General features: G+C 38.0%; 1 protein-coding gene across 1 annotated transcript; it reads left to right on the top strand.

The window, feature by feature from the left end:
* The first annotated feature begins 41 nt into the window (after window positions 1–41).
* On the top strand, window positions 42–14,612 carry LOC136241125 (uncharacterized). The gene is made up of 9 exons (XM_066032295.1): window positions 42–181; window positions 3,067–3,387; window positions 3,803–4,120; window positions 11,312–11,599; window positions 11,880–11,933; window positions 12,307–12,345; window positions 12,396–12,489; window positions 12,678–12,732; window positions 13,133–14,612. Exons 1-9 carry the CDS (start codon window positions 49–51, stop codon window positions 14,441–14,443), a joined length of 2,613 nt encoding a protein of 870 aa, XP_065888367.1. The 5' UTR covers window positions 42–48; the 3' UTR covers window positions 14,444–14,612.
* Window positions 14,613–17,078: the final 2,466 nt, after the last annotated feature.

The following is a 17,078-nucleotide window of genomic DNA, read 5'->3' as shown; positions in this document are numbered from 1 at the left end:
CTGCATTCAGCTTATGGTATGTAGCAAAACTGTCCATTTCATGCACCAATGGGTTTGAGAGGTGGATGGAAGTTCTTTGTTCCTCTGAATGAGCCATTGTGCACAGTGCAAGTGGAGTATCATTATTATGATGGTCGTTTCATAAAAACACTTTTTACCTATGACAGTTGCTCATTTTCAGGTAAGTGTATGCATAAAATGCAATTACATATACATTAAGGTAATGAAAAGTGCCCACAGGCTTTAATACATAGCATATCAACACATCCAACAAAGCCCACTCATGTCCAAGCAACTGTAGCTACATGCTTTCTGACTGTATTCTGAGATTTTTATTGCTTTGATGAAATGGGGTATTTATAAAGGCTGATGTATAGCTATCTATAATTAAAGCATTTATGAACAGTATATAATTAATATTATGTATTGTGAAAGAATGATACTGTTTACATGAAACCTGTTAATCACGACACTTGAAAATGAGGGAACCTGTGTAATCTGGATGCTTGATAAAGTCCCTTAGCATGTAAACTGATCTCAAAAATCAGGACACCTTGATAAATAATCAGTTTTGACAAATTTTTCGTGATAGGATTTGGCAAGAAAAAGTTTGGCAAACTTTATAGTACTACAGTAGCTAATACAGATTTTTATTGGACAAATGATTTGGTGGATTTCGTTTGGCAAAACACTGCTCACTTACCAACTTTCTTCCACCAAACTTTCTGGCTATTTGGTATCTAAACCAAAACAGCCAAGCTGTAAAAAAAAGAGCACTGCCCCCCAAAAGGCTTTTTTGGGGGCCGCACTCCTTTTATTACAGCTTGGGTGTTTTGGTTTAGATATCACTTCTTTTTGCATTGCAAGCCACAAAGCTAGCCATAAACTGGCTTTGGTGCTTCCTTTTAACTTGTTGCTTTTCTTTACTGCAGGAAATGTGGAACAAAGGAAGTAATTGTGAGTATAGCTTTTGTCTGATTAAAGTGATTATTAAATATTTGGATATTTAACACTGAATGATTATCCCATACTGTAGTTAACAAGGTGACTTCTTACATCACTGAACTGTAGCTGAAACTCTCATTGTTTGTAGCTGAACTCTGATTTGGTTCTAGCTTACAGGATGATATGTTTCTAGCTGAACTCTCTACATGGTGACTTCTTCTAGCTGATCTCTCTACAGAGTGAATTGTTTGTAGCTGAACTCTCTACAGGGTGATCTGTTCGTATATGAACTCTCTATACAGGGTGATTTGTGTTGCAGCTGAACTCTTTATATGATGGTTTCTTTGTAGCTGAACTCTATTCTAGCTTATTTCTCTACAGGGCGACTTGTTTGTAGCTGAACTATCTGCAGGGCAATTTGTTTGTAGCTGTACTCTCTACATGGTGATCCTTCTAGCTGATCTCTCTACAGATGACTTATCTAGCTGATCTCTCTACAGGGAAAATTGTTTTTAGCTGAACTCTCTACAGGGTGATCTGTTCGTAGCTGAACTCTCTACAGGGTGATTTGTTTGTAGCTGAACTCTTTACATGGTGGTTTCTTTGTAACTGAACTCCCTATAAGGTGATGTCTTCTAGCTGATCTCTCTACTGGATGACTTGTTTCTAGCTGATCTCTCTATAGAGTTGTAACTTTCTCTATAGAGTTATAACTTGTTTGTATAACTGAACTCTTTACAGGGTGGTTTTTTTGATTGGTTGCTGGACTCTCCAGCTACATGTTGACATGCTTGTACTACAGAGTGACTTGTTTGTAGCTGAACTCTCTACAGAGTGACTTACTTGTAGCTGAACATTACATAAAGTAACTTGTTTGTAGCTGATCTAGATGAACTCTCTACTGGGTAGCTTTTTTGTAGCTGAACTCTCTACATAGTGACTTGTTTGTAGCTGAATTCTCTACAGAGTGACTCGTTGTAGCTGAACTCTCTACAGGGTGACTTGTTTATAATGTTCTGAATCTCTATAGCGGCATATTTGTAGATGAACTCTCTACAGGGCGACTTACTTGTAGCTGAATTGTCTATAAGATTAACTGTTTGTAGCTGAACTCCCTACAGAATAACTTGCAATGTAATATAATTCTATAATGGAGTAAGTTATAAACGTAGCTGAATGCTCCATTAGGGAGACTGTTTTATTAGAGTATCTCGATCTCGCATATGCTACACGTAGTTGGCTTTGGAATCATAACTCAGTGGTTTGTAATCCGATTCTTCTGTACTACTGCAAGGACTTTCTATGATAATTATTCCAGCTACACACTGATTTTCAGCTCGTTGCTCTAAGCGGTTTGCCTGGTAGTCGTGAAAACTAATAGTTTTCTATTCATAAAAATCGATCGCGTAATTGTGACACAGGTTGGGTATTGTGTCATATCTCGATGGCCTTTAACTGGATTCTTTTCAAACTACAAAAAGGCACTCCTACGATGGTTACTCCATCTACATAGCAATTTTCAACTCATTCCTCCAAGGGGTTTACCCTGTGGGCGTGACAGACCTTTGACCTTATTTTACGAAACTAATCGGTAATAACTCCGTGAATGTTCATCGGATTCCTACCAAACGTGGTACTGAGATTCGCCTTAATGAGCCCTTTAAGTGTGCCAAATTGCAGCCCGATTGGAGCACGCATTCGTGTTTTATGGCGGATTTTGCGAAGTGTGCGAAAAGAAGAAGTATAGAAGAAAAAACCAAGAAGAAAACCCCTAAACTTTGGCCACTCGTATCTCGGAAATGGCTGGAGCGCTTTTCTTCACATTTGGAATGTGGACTCCCCTACCTAGCAGGCACGTCTGTAGCAAATTTGGTTTCAATCAGATAAGGGATCACGGAGCTACAAAGGTGTGAAAACCGCGTTTTCTTTCTTCCTGTTAATATACTGACGGTGTGGCGCGCCGGCTTCTTGGGCCGCACGACACACTACCGTGTGTCTTGATATACAGTACAATGTGTTGTGTACTATACACCGTGTGTCTTGATATACATTACAATGTGTTGTGTACTATACATAGTACAATGATTTAGCTAACTATTGTAGATCTGTCTAAATTTTTAGTACCAGTAGTGAATGTTTCTTTGAACAAGACATTGGAAAGTGGAGTTGTGGGGAACCCCTATGAAATACAATGCTTGGTGAAGGCTGAAGGAGTTAATACCAGTATTGTTAGCATTAGCTGGACTGGACGTAATGGTACTTTCACAAATGATAGCAGATTAACTATCACTCCAAATGTCTCCAATGGTACTGACCATATTAGTACTTTACAATTTTCATACCTCAGTGAAAATGATGAAGGGTTGTATGAGTGTAGTGTAGACATTCATGGACTTGGAACTAACATATCAACACAGTCAACCAAACTAGAAAATATCACTAGTAAGTTTATGTGTAAGTAATACACACACCATATAGTGGCCGGGTTACCAATATGTACTTTCATGATTAAAACCTTTTGCAGATCACCAACAATTTTAAATTTTGAGAGGAAAATTTTGCCATTATTCTCCACATCCTATACAATACTCAATTCACATTATGTACATTCATGATTAGTACAGGTTGTAGTGAAACATGCATCTTGCTTCTGGATCTTTCATTGCAATAAAGGAACAAATGTTAGTGGGGACTAAATTGTTAGGCATAAAACCACAGCTTGTATGCTTGGTATTTGTCACATTTCGTAACAGTGAATTAATGGCATAACTATTGGATGTAGTGTTTTGTAATATGATTGAAGTAATAAAAAAACTGTTTTATGTTTTTACTGTTCACAGTTTTATGTGTTCTCTAGTTCCCACTCCTAGTGTAATGGTGACTGTTCTCAACAATCAACAAGTGGGTGATCCACTATTATTAGAATGCAATGTAACTACAGTGAGAGGTATCACTAGTAGTGTGGACATTGTATGGATTACCAATGATGAGATAGTGAGAAGAGTTAATGATATATCAGGGGAAACTGTAGACAACTCAGTAGTGTACAGTGATACTTACAATAATGGGTCAATACTGAGTGAAGATAATGATGGCACAAAGTGTCAATGTTTTGTAATAATTAACTCACCTACATCAGTCAGTGCTACTGAGTATCAGATTTTGAATCTGACAAGTAAGATGTAATGTGCCATATTAAATGTCTCTGAAATACATCAGCGTTGAAACCGGGTCGGGTAATTAGGGTCAACCGGGTCACATTTTCTCCGGGTCATCCGGGTCCGACCCGGTTTACAAATTATCTTAATATGACCCGGATTGGATCACGTGAGAAACGAAATTGATCGTTTGACGACGTGAACCTATAAACGCTAGTCGCGTAGCTCTTTCGTGAGCCACGCCCACTTATCGCGTACAAACATACGCTCAGCCACGCTCATTTATTAGTAAGTGCAGTCTGTAGCACGAAACTGTGTCCGTTGCTGTCTGCAAACTTACTTGGAGCTAGGGATCTGCAATACATATCGATACGGCAATATATCGATACAGCAAATAGGTATCACGATACGATACTGTACTTAGAAAATATCGATATATCAAAGTTTTCTAGTAGAAACAGTCCGTGATTGCTCTATTACTGTAACAGTGATCTGGATACTCAAATAGAAAGCCTCTCTATTTACCTGTGCTTTAAAATGCAACGTTACGAGAAGCCATACAAATGCGCGTGCTGTTAAACCGTCTTGACCACTCATCAAAAATGCGGAGTAATCCGGACAAGCCTTTGTGGGAGCATGCATTAAAATGTTTGTGGTAGCTAATTATCTGTGTGGTGTAATAGAGGCAGGTATCCAGGTAGAGATGTTAAACACACTAGCTATTTGTCAGTTTATCATCACTCTCTGAATAACTGAACTAAGAAATTTGTATACACAGTGAATGTAGAATCAGTGTGGCTCTTCAATGTACAGATAAATTGGATATTGTTACAACTATTGCTAATATGCCGGTTATAACTAGTAGTAGCGATTCCGGGAGAATTTTAAAATTAATGGAAATAGTTTTTATTTAGCATAGCCTTGTGCAGTACTCCCTAAGGATCTCATAAACACTTATTTTTAGTTTTTAAAAATCTGTCATAGGATGGTGGAGTTATAAGCAATTTTGCCCTGGAAAATAGGCAAAATTTTCTCAGTATCTTTCCATTGAAAATAGTCCCAAAAATGTAAATATAATAATTATCTAACCCAAAACAGCCAAGCTGTAAAAAAAGAGTGCGGCCCTGAGAAAGGCTATGGTGAAAAAAGATGTGAAATCCAAGGTGGCGGCCAAGAAATGGCTGTGATGGTAGGTTAATAGTAAAAATTTTAATAACAACAATTCAGGTGAATTTTGTGCCAAGACCAAGCGGCACCAATTCACTGAATTGTTGTTATTAAAATTTTTACTATTAACCTACCATCACAGCCATTTCTTGGCCGCCACCTTGGATTTCACATCTTTTTTCACCATAGCCTTTCTCAGGGCCGCACTCTTTTTTTACAGCTTGGCTGTTTTGGGTTAGATTTCACTTCTTTTTGTATTTGTATACCCCAAAGCTGGCCTATGGCCGGCTTTAAGGCTTTTTAACCTGTCATTTTTTTCTTTACTACAGGAAGAAGAAAAGATGAAGTAGGGTGATTTCTTTGTAGCTGACCTCTCTGCAAGGTGATCCTTCTAGCTGATCTCTCTTCTGGATGACTTGTTTGCAGCTGAACTCTCTACAGGGTGATTTGTTTGTAGATGAACTCTCTACCAGGTAACTTCTTCTAGCTGATCTTTCTACAGGGTGATTTGTTTGTAGCTGAATTCTCTACAGGGCGATTTGTTTGCAGATAAACTGCTGAACTCCATACACTGTAACTTCTTCTAGCTGAACACTCTACGGGTGGCTTGTTTCTAGCTGATCTCTCTGCAGGGTGACTTGTTTCTAGCTAAACTCTCTACAGGGAGATTTGTTTGTAGCTGAACTCTCTACAAGGTAACTTCTTCTAGCTGATCTTTCTACAGGGTAATTTGTTTGTAGCTGAATTCTCTACAGGGAGATTTGTTTGCAGCTGAACTCTCTACATGGTAGTTTCTTTGTAGCTGAACTCTCTACAGTGTAACTTCTTCTAGCTGAACTCTCTACAGGTGGCTTGTTTCTAGCTGATCTCTCTACAGGGTGACTTGTTTGTAGCTGAAGTCTCTACAGGGTGATTTGTTTCTAGCTGAACTCTCTACAAGGTAACTTCTAGCTGATCTTTCTACAGGGTAATTAGTTTGTAGCTGAATTCTCTACAGGGCGATTTGTTTGCAGCTGAACTCTCTACATGGTAGTTTCTTTGTAGCTGAACTCTCTACAGTGTAACTTCTTCTAGCTGAACTCTCTACAGGTGGCTTGTTTCTAGCTGATCTCTCTGCAGGGTGACTTGTTTCTAGCTGAACTCTCTACAGGGTGATTTGTTTGTAGCTGAACTCTCTACAAGGTATCTTCTTCTGGCTGATCTTTCTACAGGGTAATTTGTTTGTAGCTGAATTCTCTACAGGGAGATTTGTTTGCATCTGAACTCTCTACATGGTAGTTTCTTTGTAGCTGAACTCTCTACAATGTAACTTCTTCTAGCTGAACTCTCTACGGGTGACTTGTTTCTAGCTGATCTCTCTCTACAGGGTGACTTGTTTCTAGCTGAACTCTCTACAGGGAGATTTGTTTGTAGCTGAACTCTCTACAAGGTAACTTCTTCTAGCTGATCTTTCTACAGGGTAATTTGTTTGTAGCTGAATTCTCTACAGGGAGATTTGTTTGCAGCTGAACTCTCTACATGGTAGTTTCTTTGTAGCTGAACTCTCTACAGTGTAACTTCTTCTAGCTGAACTCTCTACAGGTGGCTTGTTTCTAGCTGATCTCTCTACAGGGTGATTTGTTTCTAGCTGAACTCTCTACAAGGTAACTTCTAGCTGATCTTTCTACAGGGTAATCTGTTTGTAGCTGAATTCTCTACAGGGCAATTTGTTTGCTGCTGAACTTTCTACATGGTAGTTTCTTTGTAGCTGAACTCTCTACAATGTAACTTCTTCTAGCTGAACTCTCTACGGGTGACTTGTTTCTAGCTGATCTCTCTACAGGTTGACTTGTTTCTAGCTGAACTCTCTACAGGGAGATTTGTTTGTAGCTGAACTCTCTACAAGGTAACTTCTTCTAGCTGATCTTTCTACAGGGTAATTTGTTTGTAGCTGAATTCTCTACAGGGAGATTTGTTTGCAGCTGAACTCTCTACATGGTAGTTTCTTTGTAGCTGAACTCTCTACAGTGTAACTTCTTCTAGCTGAACTCTCTACAGGTGGCTTGTTTCTAGCTGATCTCTCTACAGGGTGACTTGTTTGTAGCTGAAGTCTCTACAGGGTGATTTGTTTCTAGCTGAACTCTCTACAAGGTAACTTCTAGCTGATCTTTCTACAGGGTAATTTGTTTGTAGCTGAATTCTCTACAGGGCGATTTGTTTGCAGCTGAACTCTCTACATGGTAGTTTCTTTGTAGCTGAACTCTCTACAGCGTAACTTCTTCTAGCTGAACTCTCTACGGGTGGCTTGTTTCTAGCTGATCTCTCTGCAGGGCGACTTGTTTCTAGCTGAACTCTCTACAGGGTGATTTGTTTGTAGCTGAACTCTCTACAAGGTAACTTCTTCTGGCTGATCTTTCTACAGGGTAATTTGTTTGTAGCTGAATTCTCTACAGGGCGATTTGTTTGCAGCTGAACTCTCTACATGGTAGTTTCTTTGTAGCTGAACTCTCTACGGGTGGCTTGTTTCTAGCTGATCTCTCTACAGGGTGACTTGTTTGTAGCTGAAGTATCTACAGGGTGATTTGTTTGTAGCTGAACTCTCTACAAGGTAACTTCTAGCTGATCTTTCTACAGGGTAAGGGTAATTTGTTTGTAGCTGAATTCTCTACAGGGCGATTTGTTTGCAGCTGAACTCTCTACATGGTAGTTTCTTTGTAGCTGAACTCTCTACAATGTAACTTCTTCTAGCTGAACTCTCTACGGGTGGCTTGTTTCTAGCTGATCTCTCTACAGGGTGACTTGTTTGTAGCTGAACCCTCTACAAGGTAACTTCTTCTAGCTGATCTTTCTACAGGGTGATTTGTTTGTAGCTGAATTCTCTACAGGGCGATTTGTTTGCAGCTAAACTGCTGAACTCTCTACAATGTAACTTCTTCTAGCTGAACTCTCTACAAGTGGCTTGTTTCTAGCTGATCTCTCTACAGGGTGACTTGTTTCTAGCTGAACTCTCTACAGGGTGATTTGTTTCTAGCTGAACTCTCTACAAGGTAACTTCTTCTAGCTGATCTTTCTACAGGGTGATTTGTTTGTAGCTGAATTCTCTACAGGGCAATTTGTTTGCAGCTGAACTCTCTACATGGTAGTTTCTTTTAGCTGAACTCTCTACAATGTGACTTCTTCTAGCTGAACTCTCTACAGGGTGCCTTGTTTCTAGCTGATCTCTCTACAGTGTAACTTGTTTCTAGCTGAACCCTCTACAGGGTGATTTGTTTGTGGCTGAATTCTCTACAAGGTAACTTCTTCTAGCTGATCTTTCTACAGGGTGATTTGTTTGTAGCTGAATTCTCTACAGGGCAATTTGTTTGCAGCTGAACTCTCTACATGGTAGTTTCTTTGTAGCTGAACTCTCTACAATGTAACTTCTAGCTGAACTCTCTACAGGGTGACTTGTTTCTAGCTGAGCTCTCTACAGGGTGATTTGTTTGTAGCTGAACTCTCTACAAGGTAACTTCTTCTAGCTGATCTTTCTACAGGGTGATTTGTTCGTAGCTGAATTCTCTACAGGGCGATTTGTTTGCAGCTGAACTCTCTACATGGTAGTTTCTTTGTAGCTGAACTCTCTACAATGTAACTTCTTCTAGCTGAACTCTCTACAGGATGACTTGTTTCTAGCTGATCTCTCTACAGGGTGATCTGTTCGTAGCTGAACTCTGTACAGAGTGGTTTGTTTGCAGCTGAACTCTCTTACATGGTGGTTTCTTTGTAGCTGAACTCTCTACAAAGTGACTTCTTCTAGCTGATCTATCTACAGGATGACTTGTTTCTAACTGAACTCTTTACAGTGTGATCTGTTCATAGCGGAACTTTCTACTGGGTGATTTGTTTGCAGCTAAACTCTTTGCATGATTGTTTCTTTGTAACTGAACTCTCTACAAGGTAACTTCTTCTAGCTGATCTCTCTATAGGATGACTTGTTTCTAACTGAACTCTCTACAGTGTGATCTGTTCATAGCGGAACTTTCTACTGGGTGATTTGTTTGCAGCGAAACTCTTTGCATGATTGTTTCTTTGTAACTGAACTCTCTACAATGTGAGCTGATCTCTCTACAGGATGACTTGTTTCTAACTGAACTCTCTATAGCGTGATCTGTTCATAGCGGAACTTTCTACTGGGTGATTATTTGTTGCAGCTAAACTCTTTGCATGATTGTTTCTTTGTAACTGAACTCTCTACAAGGTAACTTCTTCTAGCTGATCTCTCTACAGGGCAATTTGTTTGTAGCTGAATTTTCTACAGAGTGATTTATTTGAGCCGAACTCTCTACATGATGGCTTCTTTGTAGCTGAACTCTCTATTAGGTACCTTCTTCTAGCTGATCTGACTACAGGGTGACTTGTTTGTAGCTGAATTCCCTACAGAATAACTTACAATGTAATATAACTGAGTAAATTATAAATGCAGCTGAATGCTTTATTAGGGTGACTGTTCTATTAGAGTATCTCGATCTCGCATTTGCTGCACGTAGTTTCCTTTCGAATCATAACTCAGTGATTTGTACTCCGATTCTTCTGTACTACTGCAAGAACTGTCTATGATGATTATTCCAGCTACACACTGATTTTCAGCTTGTTGCTCTAAGCGGTTTGCCTGATAGACACGAAAACTAATAGTTTTTTTATTCATAAAAATCGATCGCGTAATTTTGACACAGGTTGGGTTTTGTGTCATATCTCCATGGTCTTTATCTCGATTCCTTTCAAACCACAAAAAGGCACTCCTACGATGGTTGCTCCATCTACATATCAATTTTCAACTGTTTCCTCCAAGGGGTTTACCCTGTAGGCGTGACAGACCTTCGACCTTATTTTACGCAAATAATCGGTCATAACTCCGTGAATGTTCATCGGATTCCTACCAAAGTTGGTACGGAGATCCGCCTTAATGAGCCCTTTAAGTGTGCCAAATTTCAGCCCAATCCGAGTACGCATTCGTGTTTTATGGCGAATTTTGCGAAGTGTGCGAAATGAAGAAGATGAAGAAGAAAACGAAGAAATTAAAACCAAACTTTGCTCGCTCGTATCTCGGAACTGGCTGGAGCGATTTTCTTCAAATTTGGTATGTAGACTCCCCTAACTGGGCGGCACGTCTCTAGCAAATTTGGTTCCAATCGGATAAGGGATCACAGAGCTACATAGGTGTGAAAATTGCGTTCTCTTTCTTCCTGTTAATATACTCACGGTGTGGCGCGCCGGCTTCTTGGGCCGCACGACACACTATCGTGTGTCTTGATATTCATAGTTAATTTTTGTTTATTGCGTCTAATTTATGTATGTATATGTATGTAATTGAATGGGTGTACAGGTTTCTAAGCCTCTACCCAAATCACATCATCATAATCAAATGGCACAATTGAATGAATGCTTATAACTGAGCTTTGCAATAACATTTTGAACTTCTGTTTTCTGTTATCAATACCTTAATACATGGACCACAGTGTAACCTTACTTGTAAGACCCTCTGAATAAAGGTCACCTCCATAGAAAGCCACTAAACAGTTGCATGCATTTAGGATCTTGCGGAAGGCAAAGCAGCATACACATGGTGAAGTGCAACCACTCTGTAGCAGTCACCTCCACTCAAAAATACAATGTGCATGCAAAGCAAGAATTTTGGCTCTTACAACAATGCACCCATGTGATAACGACACAGCATTTAAGGACAGAGTAGGAGTCAAGGCTGTTGCATTGGTGTTATACATAAAGGCAAAAGATTGGCTAGAATTTTTTTTACCTTACAATTACTATGTATTTTGGATTTTTTATGACGGTCTTTAGAGTATTTGATCATTCCGGTAGAGTACGTATGTTTAGCTGACTTTTTAAGCTCTTAATTGAAAGGTTATTAGGAGAAAATAGACATGCATGTATGAATCCATGTGATGTGATGTAGTTTGTGTGTGTGTGTGTGTGTGTGTTTATGTAACAACTGATTTGTATCTAGTCCCATAGATTATGGGATTAGCATTTCTTATTATGCTTAATTCTGTTTACTTCAACTGCAGTTCCCACTCCTAATGTAACTGTGACTGCTCTTGACAATCAACAAGTGGGTGATCCACTATTATTAGAATGTAATGTAACTACAGTGAGAGGTATCACTAGTAGTGTGGACATTGTATGGATTACCAATGACACAGTTAAAAGAGTCAATAATGTATCAGGGGAAACTGTTGGCAATTACTCAGTATACAGGAGTATATACAACGATAGTGGAATATTACAAGATAATAATAGAACATATCAATGTTCTGTCAACATCTCAGTAGTCAGTGCTACTGACACATTTCTCTGTAAGTTATACATTAATTTTGTTGTGGTTGTGCAATAATTAGCTAAGTATATAAGATCCTATGATTTGCTGTTTTTTAGGAATTTGTGGATTTGATATTTGACAGCTTAAGTTGAGTTTTGCTGCTTACATCATCACTTGAAAAATCTTTAACAATAAAATCAATACTGTACAGTGTGTACATGAAATACATCCGTTATGTATAGTTTCACAAGGTGTTTTCTTTGCCAATATTTCTTTCTATTTTGTTTCATAATAATTATAAGTACTTTATGCTCTAGATATGGTTCCAGTTACTACACCTACAAGTACACCTGGAGCCTCCCCCTCTACAGGTACGTGTATTGATATTAAACTGCAACAGATGTCTAGATTTCTATGCTGAATGTCTCACCTGTTTACTGTTCATATGCACAAATTACTAAATATGACATGTGCTATTGGAATAATAATGTATAATGAACAAAATATTTGTTTCAGCTCCCACTTTTGAGATATCTATACTACTTTCCTTTCAGCAACTGCTATACCATCTATTGCTTCTGTGGTCTGTCTGTCTGTCCAACAAATCTGGCTTCATGTTCATGTTTAAGAGAGGAAACATCTGTATAAACATTTCTTAGTTTCAAGATGTACTTGTTACAGAGAGGTTCCACTCTATAGTAATCAGCATAGTTTCCTATTATGACTATGTAATCTAATTTTTAGAACTTCCACCACAACCAACCACTGAAAGTACATCGTCAGGTTTGTAAACTTTGTCTATGAATATTATAACATTTTATTGACCATACTAGACTATTCTGTTGCTGCACTGATAATTTCAGCTATTATTGCTGCTATTTTAGTAGCAATTACTATAGTTCTCCTATTGGTGTTTATCAAGAAGAGGTATGCAATTAATGTAACTATGTCAGTGATTTTATTGTATAATTATCTTATAATATGAGAAATACGTACAATCTGTATGCTATTGCTATAAGAGATGGTTTAGGATACTTACTGTAGAGTGTATCTGGTTAAAACATTTGATAGAACATAATGCACACATGATCGCATATAATTCATCCTTTATCCAGGGAACTGCATCTTAAATTTGCAAATGGCGACAACACTGATGCAGTGTCTGGCACAGTAAGTGATGGTATATTGTGTATGAGTATGTGTGTCACACTGAACTATTTATCTTACTGACAATGTGATCTGGGTGCTACAAGTATCAAATATGAATAATCAAGGATGTCTCCAGAAATTAGAAGCTTAGGCGCAATTGACTATACTATTGGAGTATCTCAATCTTTGCATACCAAATTCTCTTCATTGAAACTTAGTTTCCTAATTTTTATGTTGGCAGCTGCCTCAATGGTAGCTACACCGCTTATAACTAAAAAGAAATGAAAGAGAACTGTGCAGTTTCTAGTTTACTCTAACTATGGTATGTATTGTTTAGATACTGTACTTGTATGGTTTACTTTACTACTAAATTTGTTTAATTCAACCCACAATCCTATCTACCAATTTTATTCCATTGTAGGCACCTTCAATCTGTGCTAATGACTACTTTTCAACAATTGGTCGAGAGGCTCCAAGCACTTGTGAGTATATTGCTGCATATGAGAAAGTAGAAGGCTGGCTAGATGATGCACACAAGTTAGGACAGATCAAGGAAGAACGTAGCACAGAAGATGAGATGTTAAAGTCTGTATATGGACAGAGCACCAAAGATTCCTGTTATCACAGTAATTCAAGCTTTCATGATTGGTCTTATGTTTCAGATGAGAATAGTGGTAATCAAGTTGACTTAGCATTCAACCAACTCACATCAGAAAATCTTGTCATGATGGGGAAAAGTAACTCTGATGTTACAGAACAACTGCGACCTGAGGCTGAATTTGAGAACAAGGATGAAAACAGTATTGGAAAGACAGAGATGTCTTCATACTACTGCGGTGAAGAAGATCGATTTGGTGAAGAAGATCAATTTGATGGAGAATACGCATATGTTGACTCTAATGTTGCCAAGCTACAAGAACATGCCAGTTCACACAACGCATGTGCAGATATTACTGGAGTACAGGAGCATTTGCAAACTGTTGACAATGAAATATTCCAGACCACTTCTGAGAAAGATCCTTTTCCATATGTTGGACTTGTTCATGGTGACAAAGTTGGTGATGTACATTTAAGTATCAATCCACAGTTTGTTAACAACAAAATAACAAAGATTTCCACTGATAATTCTAATGATTCTTCAGTAGACACAGCATCAGTTGATTTATTAGCTGACACCAGTAACGTAGAAACAGTTGAGACCATTTCTGAGAGTGATTGTTTTGAACACATCGACGCAAACAATGCTTCTTCAGTCTCTTTATTAGAAAATGTAATAGCGAACACAACGCATTCTACCTCCACTTATCATATAGAGGATACCATGCAACTCAACCAATTGTCTAACGAATTCACTGCTGCTATCAACATTAATGTAGATCCCTTTCCTTATGTTGAAGCAGATACACCAATTCTTACATCACCTAATCTTCCAAGTGACACAAATATTGATTACATTCCACAGAATGAGAACTGCCACACTCTTGTTGAGCACAATATAGACGGAAAAGCTTTAGTTCTTTTAGTAACAAATCTACCACCCAACGAGCACTGTATTTCAGCTTCAAACAGTTGTACAGCAGGAGACGCATGTAATGAGATCAACGTGATATCACTAACCCATGATAATATGAGTCTCTCACCAACATTATCTAATGGCCACTATTCAACTGTAATGGTGGGAGAATGTTGCATAATAGAATCAGCAACACAACAATTGCATGCCTACAACTAGACTGAGTCATGCTGCACGTACACAGACACACAGACACATCCATGCATGTACATCAAAAATAAAAATAAATCTCTCAACACTTCAATGTTATTTGTAATTTTCCTACTTTAGTTATATCCTTTGTAGTTGCACCCAGTTGTACATTTGTATCATCAATAAATGCATATAATTTATGTGTAATTTGCAATTTAAATTTTACTCTGTTTCAGCTGTGGAATATATATCACACCATTTATGTATAACATGCTAGTAGCTGCTAGAAAACTTGATGATAGTATCCACCAGATCAAAGTAGCTACCACACAACTGCAACTGTTAAGGGTGTATCAGCAAGTTGTGTTTTTCTTGTACGCAATTACTGCTTATACATGTGATCATGATCAGATAGATACTGTATATATATACATGTTTATCAAACATCTACCAAATGTGGTTTTGCTACAATAAAACTAAGTGCATATAAAAGTATTATGATCCCACAAGAGTCTGCAAGAAATCATGTACACTATATAATATGACGGTGCTTTGCAGGATATGTACGACATGCAAACATCGCAATTATTGATGGCTAAGAGTACAGATGAAAAAGACTAGTATATTATGACAACAGACTGAGATATTCCAGTAATTATATATTTTTCTAGTGCATCTATAGTTTGTACCCACATTCCTGGTTTAAACAGGCCCGGTCACATGCACACAGCCTTGGTTATTACTATGTGATAGTGTAGTACACACAAGCACTGATGCACAACTACCCTATCAGTCTTTATATTATACTGTACTAATACATTTACGACATGCTGTTTACTAAAACAATGACATTATTAATATTACTTGATGACTGTAGCAAAAAATATTCATATATACATAATATGAACTGTATATGTAAGCTATTTTTTTTTAAACCGCATAGCCCAATAGACAACTATTCACCAGATAGTCCTATCTTGTCAGACAACTCACATGCAGGATTAGCCAAGGAATCAACTCGTTCTAGGTAACTGACTCTATTTTACAGAGAAGCAGACGAGTCTTATGGCAGGCCAGGAACCAACAAGATAAGGGCCACACTCAAGCTATGATCAGGGAGAAATGTTCTCTATGTAAAGAATCTGTCTATGAATGATCTAAATGGATTGTATAAATCAGTGAAAATGAGACGTAGCGGCTCAATACAAACATGTGTTATTACAATGACTGCATTGTTAGTATATATTGCCTGCTCAATCTATTACAGTACCTATGAATTTTCATTGAATGTATATATATATAGTTAGATGGTAGATGCAAGCTGGGAGGGCCATAAGGTGAATGTTCTTCTGCATCCTCCAAATCTGCCTTGATAATAAAACCTAACATGAATACAGCTTCTCTGTGCATAGCTAGTGTCATGTATGGTACCACACATACATAGTTGAAGGTGGAAGGATGTGGGAAGGGGGTGCATTTACCCAGATTCTCCCATGCTGGATCAGCCATTGCATAGAAGTGTCATTATATTTATGATTCCAAGTTACAACAATACACATCTAAATATAGTCAAGACATTCATGATTTAATGACTATTGTAGGAGTCTGCTATGGTATTGCAATGTCTTCCATGGTAAGTATAGTTATTATAGTGTTGAATACTTTTAAAACTACTATTAGATGTTTAGTGTACATTTGAATGCTATACATATAGCTACCTTCCTACAGTAAGCTCTACATAGCTGGCTATGACAGATCAAAGGTGATATATAGGCTGCATACTCTGAAATACAACCAACAGTTGTTTGATGTACCACATATACCCCTAACCACTTTCTATACGATCAAATTACCAGAAATTCCAATTGAAACAGTCCAAAGAAGTGATGGAGGAGATTACAAGAACTTATTGGACATTTTTGGCTTCATTCATTGGTTACAGGGATGAGTACCTAGTTTAAGCCCATGAGAAAAAGTGATCTGATTTCACCTGATAGTCCAATTGTGCTCACTGACCACTCACAAGAGTACTTGAAGTGTACGTATTATACACTGGCAAAGATGGATGCATTTGATCACCCAAAGTTAAAGTTGGAACTATAAGGCCGATAGTTAAGCATTGTCTACTGGAGTTGAGCTCATCCATATTTTGTTGATTTAGCTACACAAAACTTCTACAAATTTTATGGATAACTACAGATTTAAGTAACTAGTTAACTGAAAATTATTATGAAGATGTGTGTTTTATTTACTGTTGCATGGAGCACAGCAAGGGGGGGGAGAAATAAAGTTTAACGGACTTTTAAACCAAGTAAATGTTTGAGTGAAGTCATGTATGCAACGTAACGCAACAATCATATGGAGGCATGAAAAAGGAACAGTGGTGCACTAATAAGAATATCAGTGCACATACAGTAAAATATGTCCATTTATGGAAAGAGAGGAAGATGACCAACTAAATGCTCCATTAGACATATGTCCTTTGTATCGGCACAAGCATACAAGGAAACCAAATAATAGCCTTGCCCCCATAGAGTTATGTCTCTATACCATGCTGCTACATGTGTCATGTTTCAACCACAGGGTCAGTCAATCCTTGATAGCATTGTTATCACTTCCTAGATGCTACAGCAATAAGAGAACACCGGCAAAAGGGAATGCA

This window comes from Dysidea avara, chromosome 12 (genome assembly GCF_963678975.1).
Source record: "Dysidea avara chromosome 12, odDysAvar1.4, whole genome shotgun sequence".
In the NCBI taxonomy this organism is placed as follows: domain Eukaryota; kingdom Metazoa; phylum Porifera; class Demospongiae; order Dictyoceratida; family Dysideidae; genus Dysidea; species Dysidea avara.
This window is presented reverse-complemented; position numbering and strand designations above follow the sequence as displayed.

What these genes read in the sequence shown, in the direction of transcription:
- LOC136241125 (XM_066032295.1), top strand. Translation starts at nt 49, where the DNA reads ATGGGTTTGAGAGGTGGATGGAAGTTCTTTGTTCCTCTGAATGAGCCA. An exon ending in CAAACTAGAAAATATCACTA is followed by an intron (nt 3,388 to 3,802) that starts GTAAGTTTATGT and finishes TGTGTTCTCTAG; the next exon opens with TTCCCACTCCTAGTGTAATG. An exon ending in TGCTACTGACACATTTCTCT is followed by an intron (nt 11,600 to 11,879) that starts GTAAGTTATACA and finishes TTTATGCTCTAG; the next exon opens with ATATGGTTCCAGTTACTACA.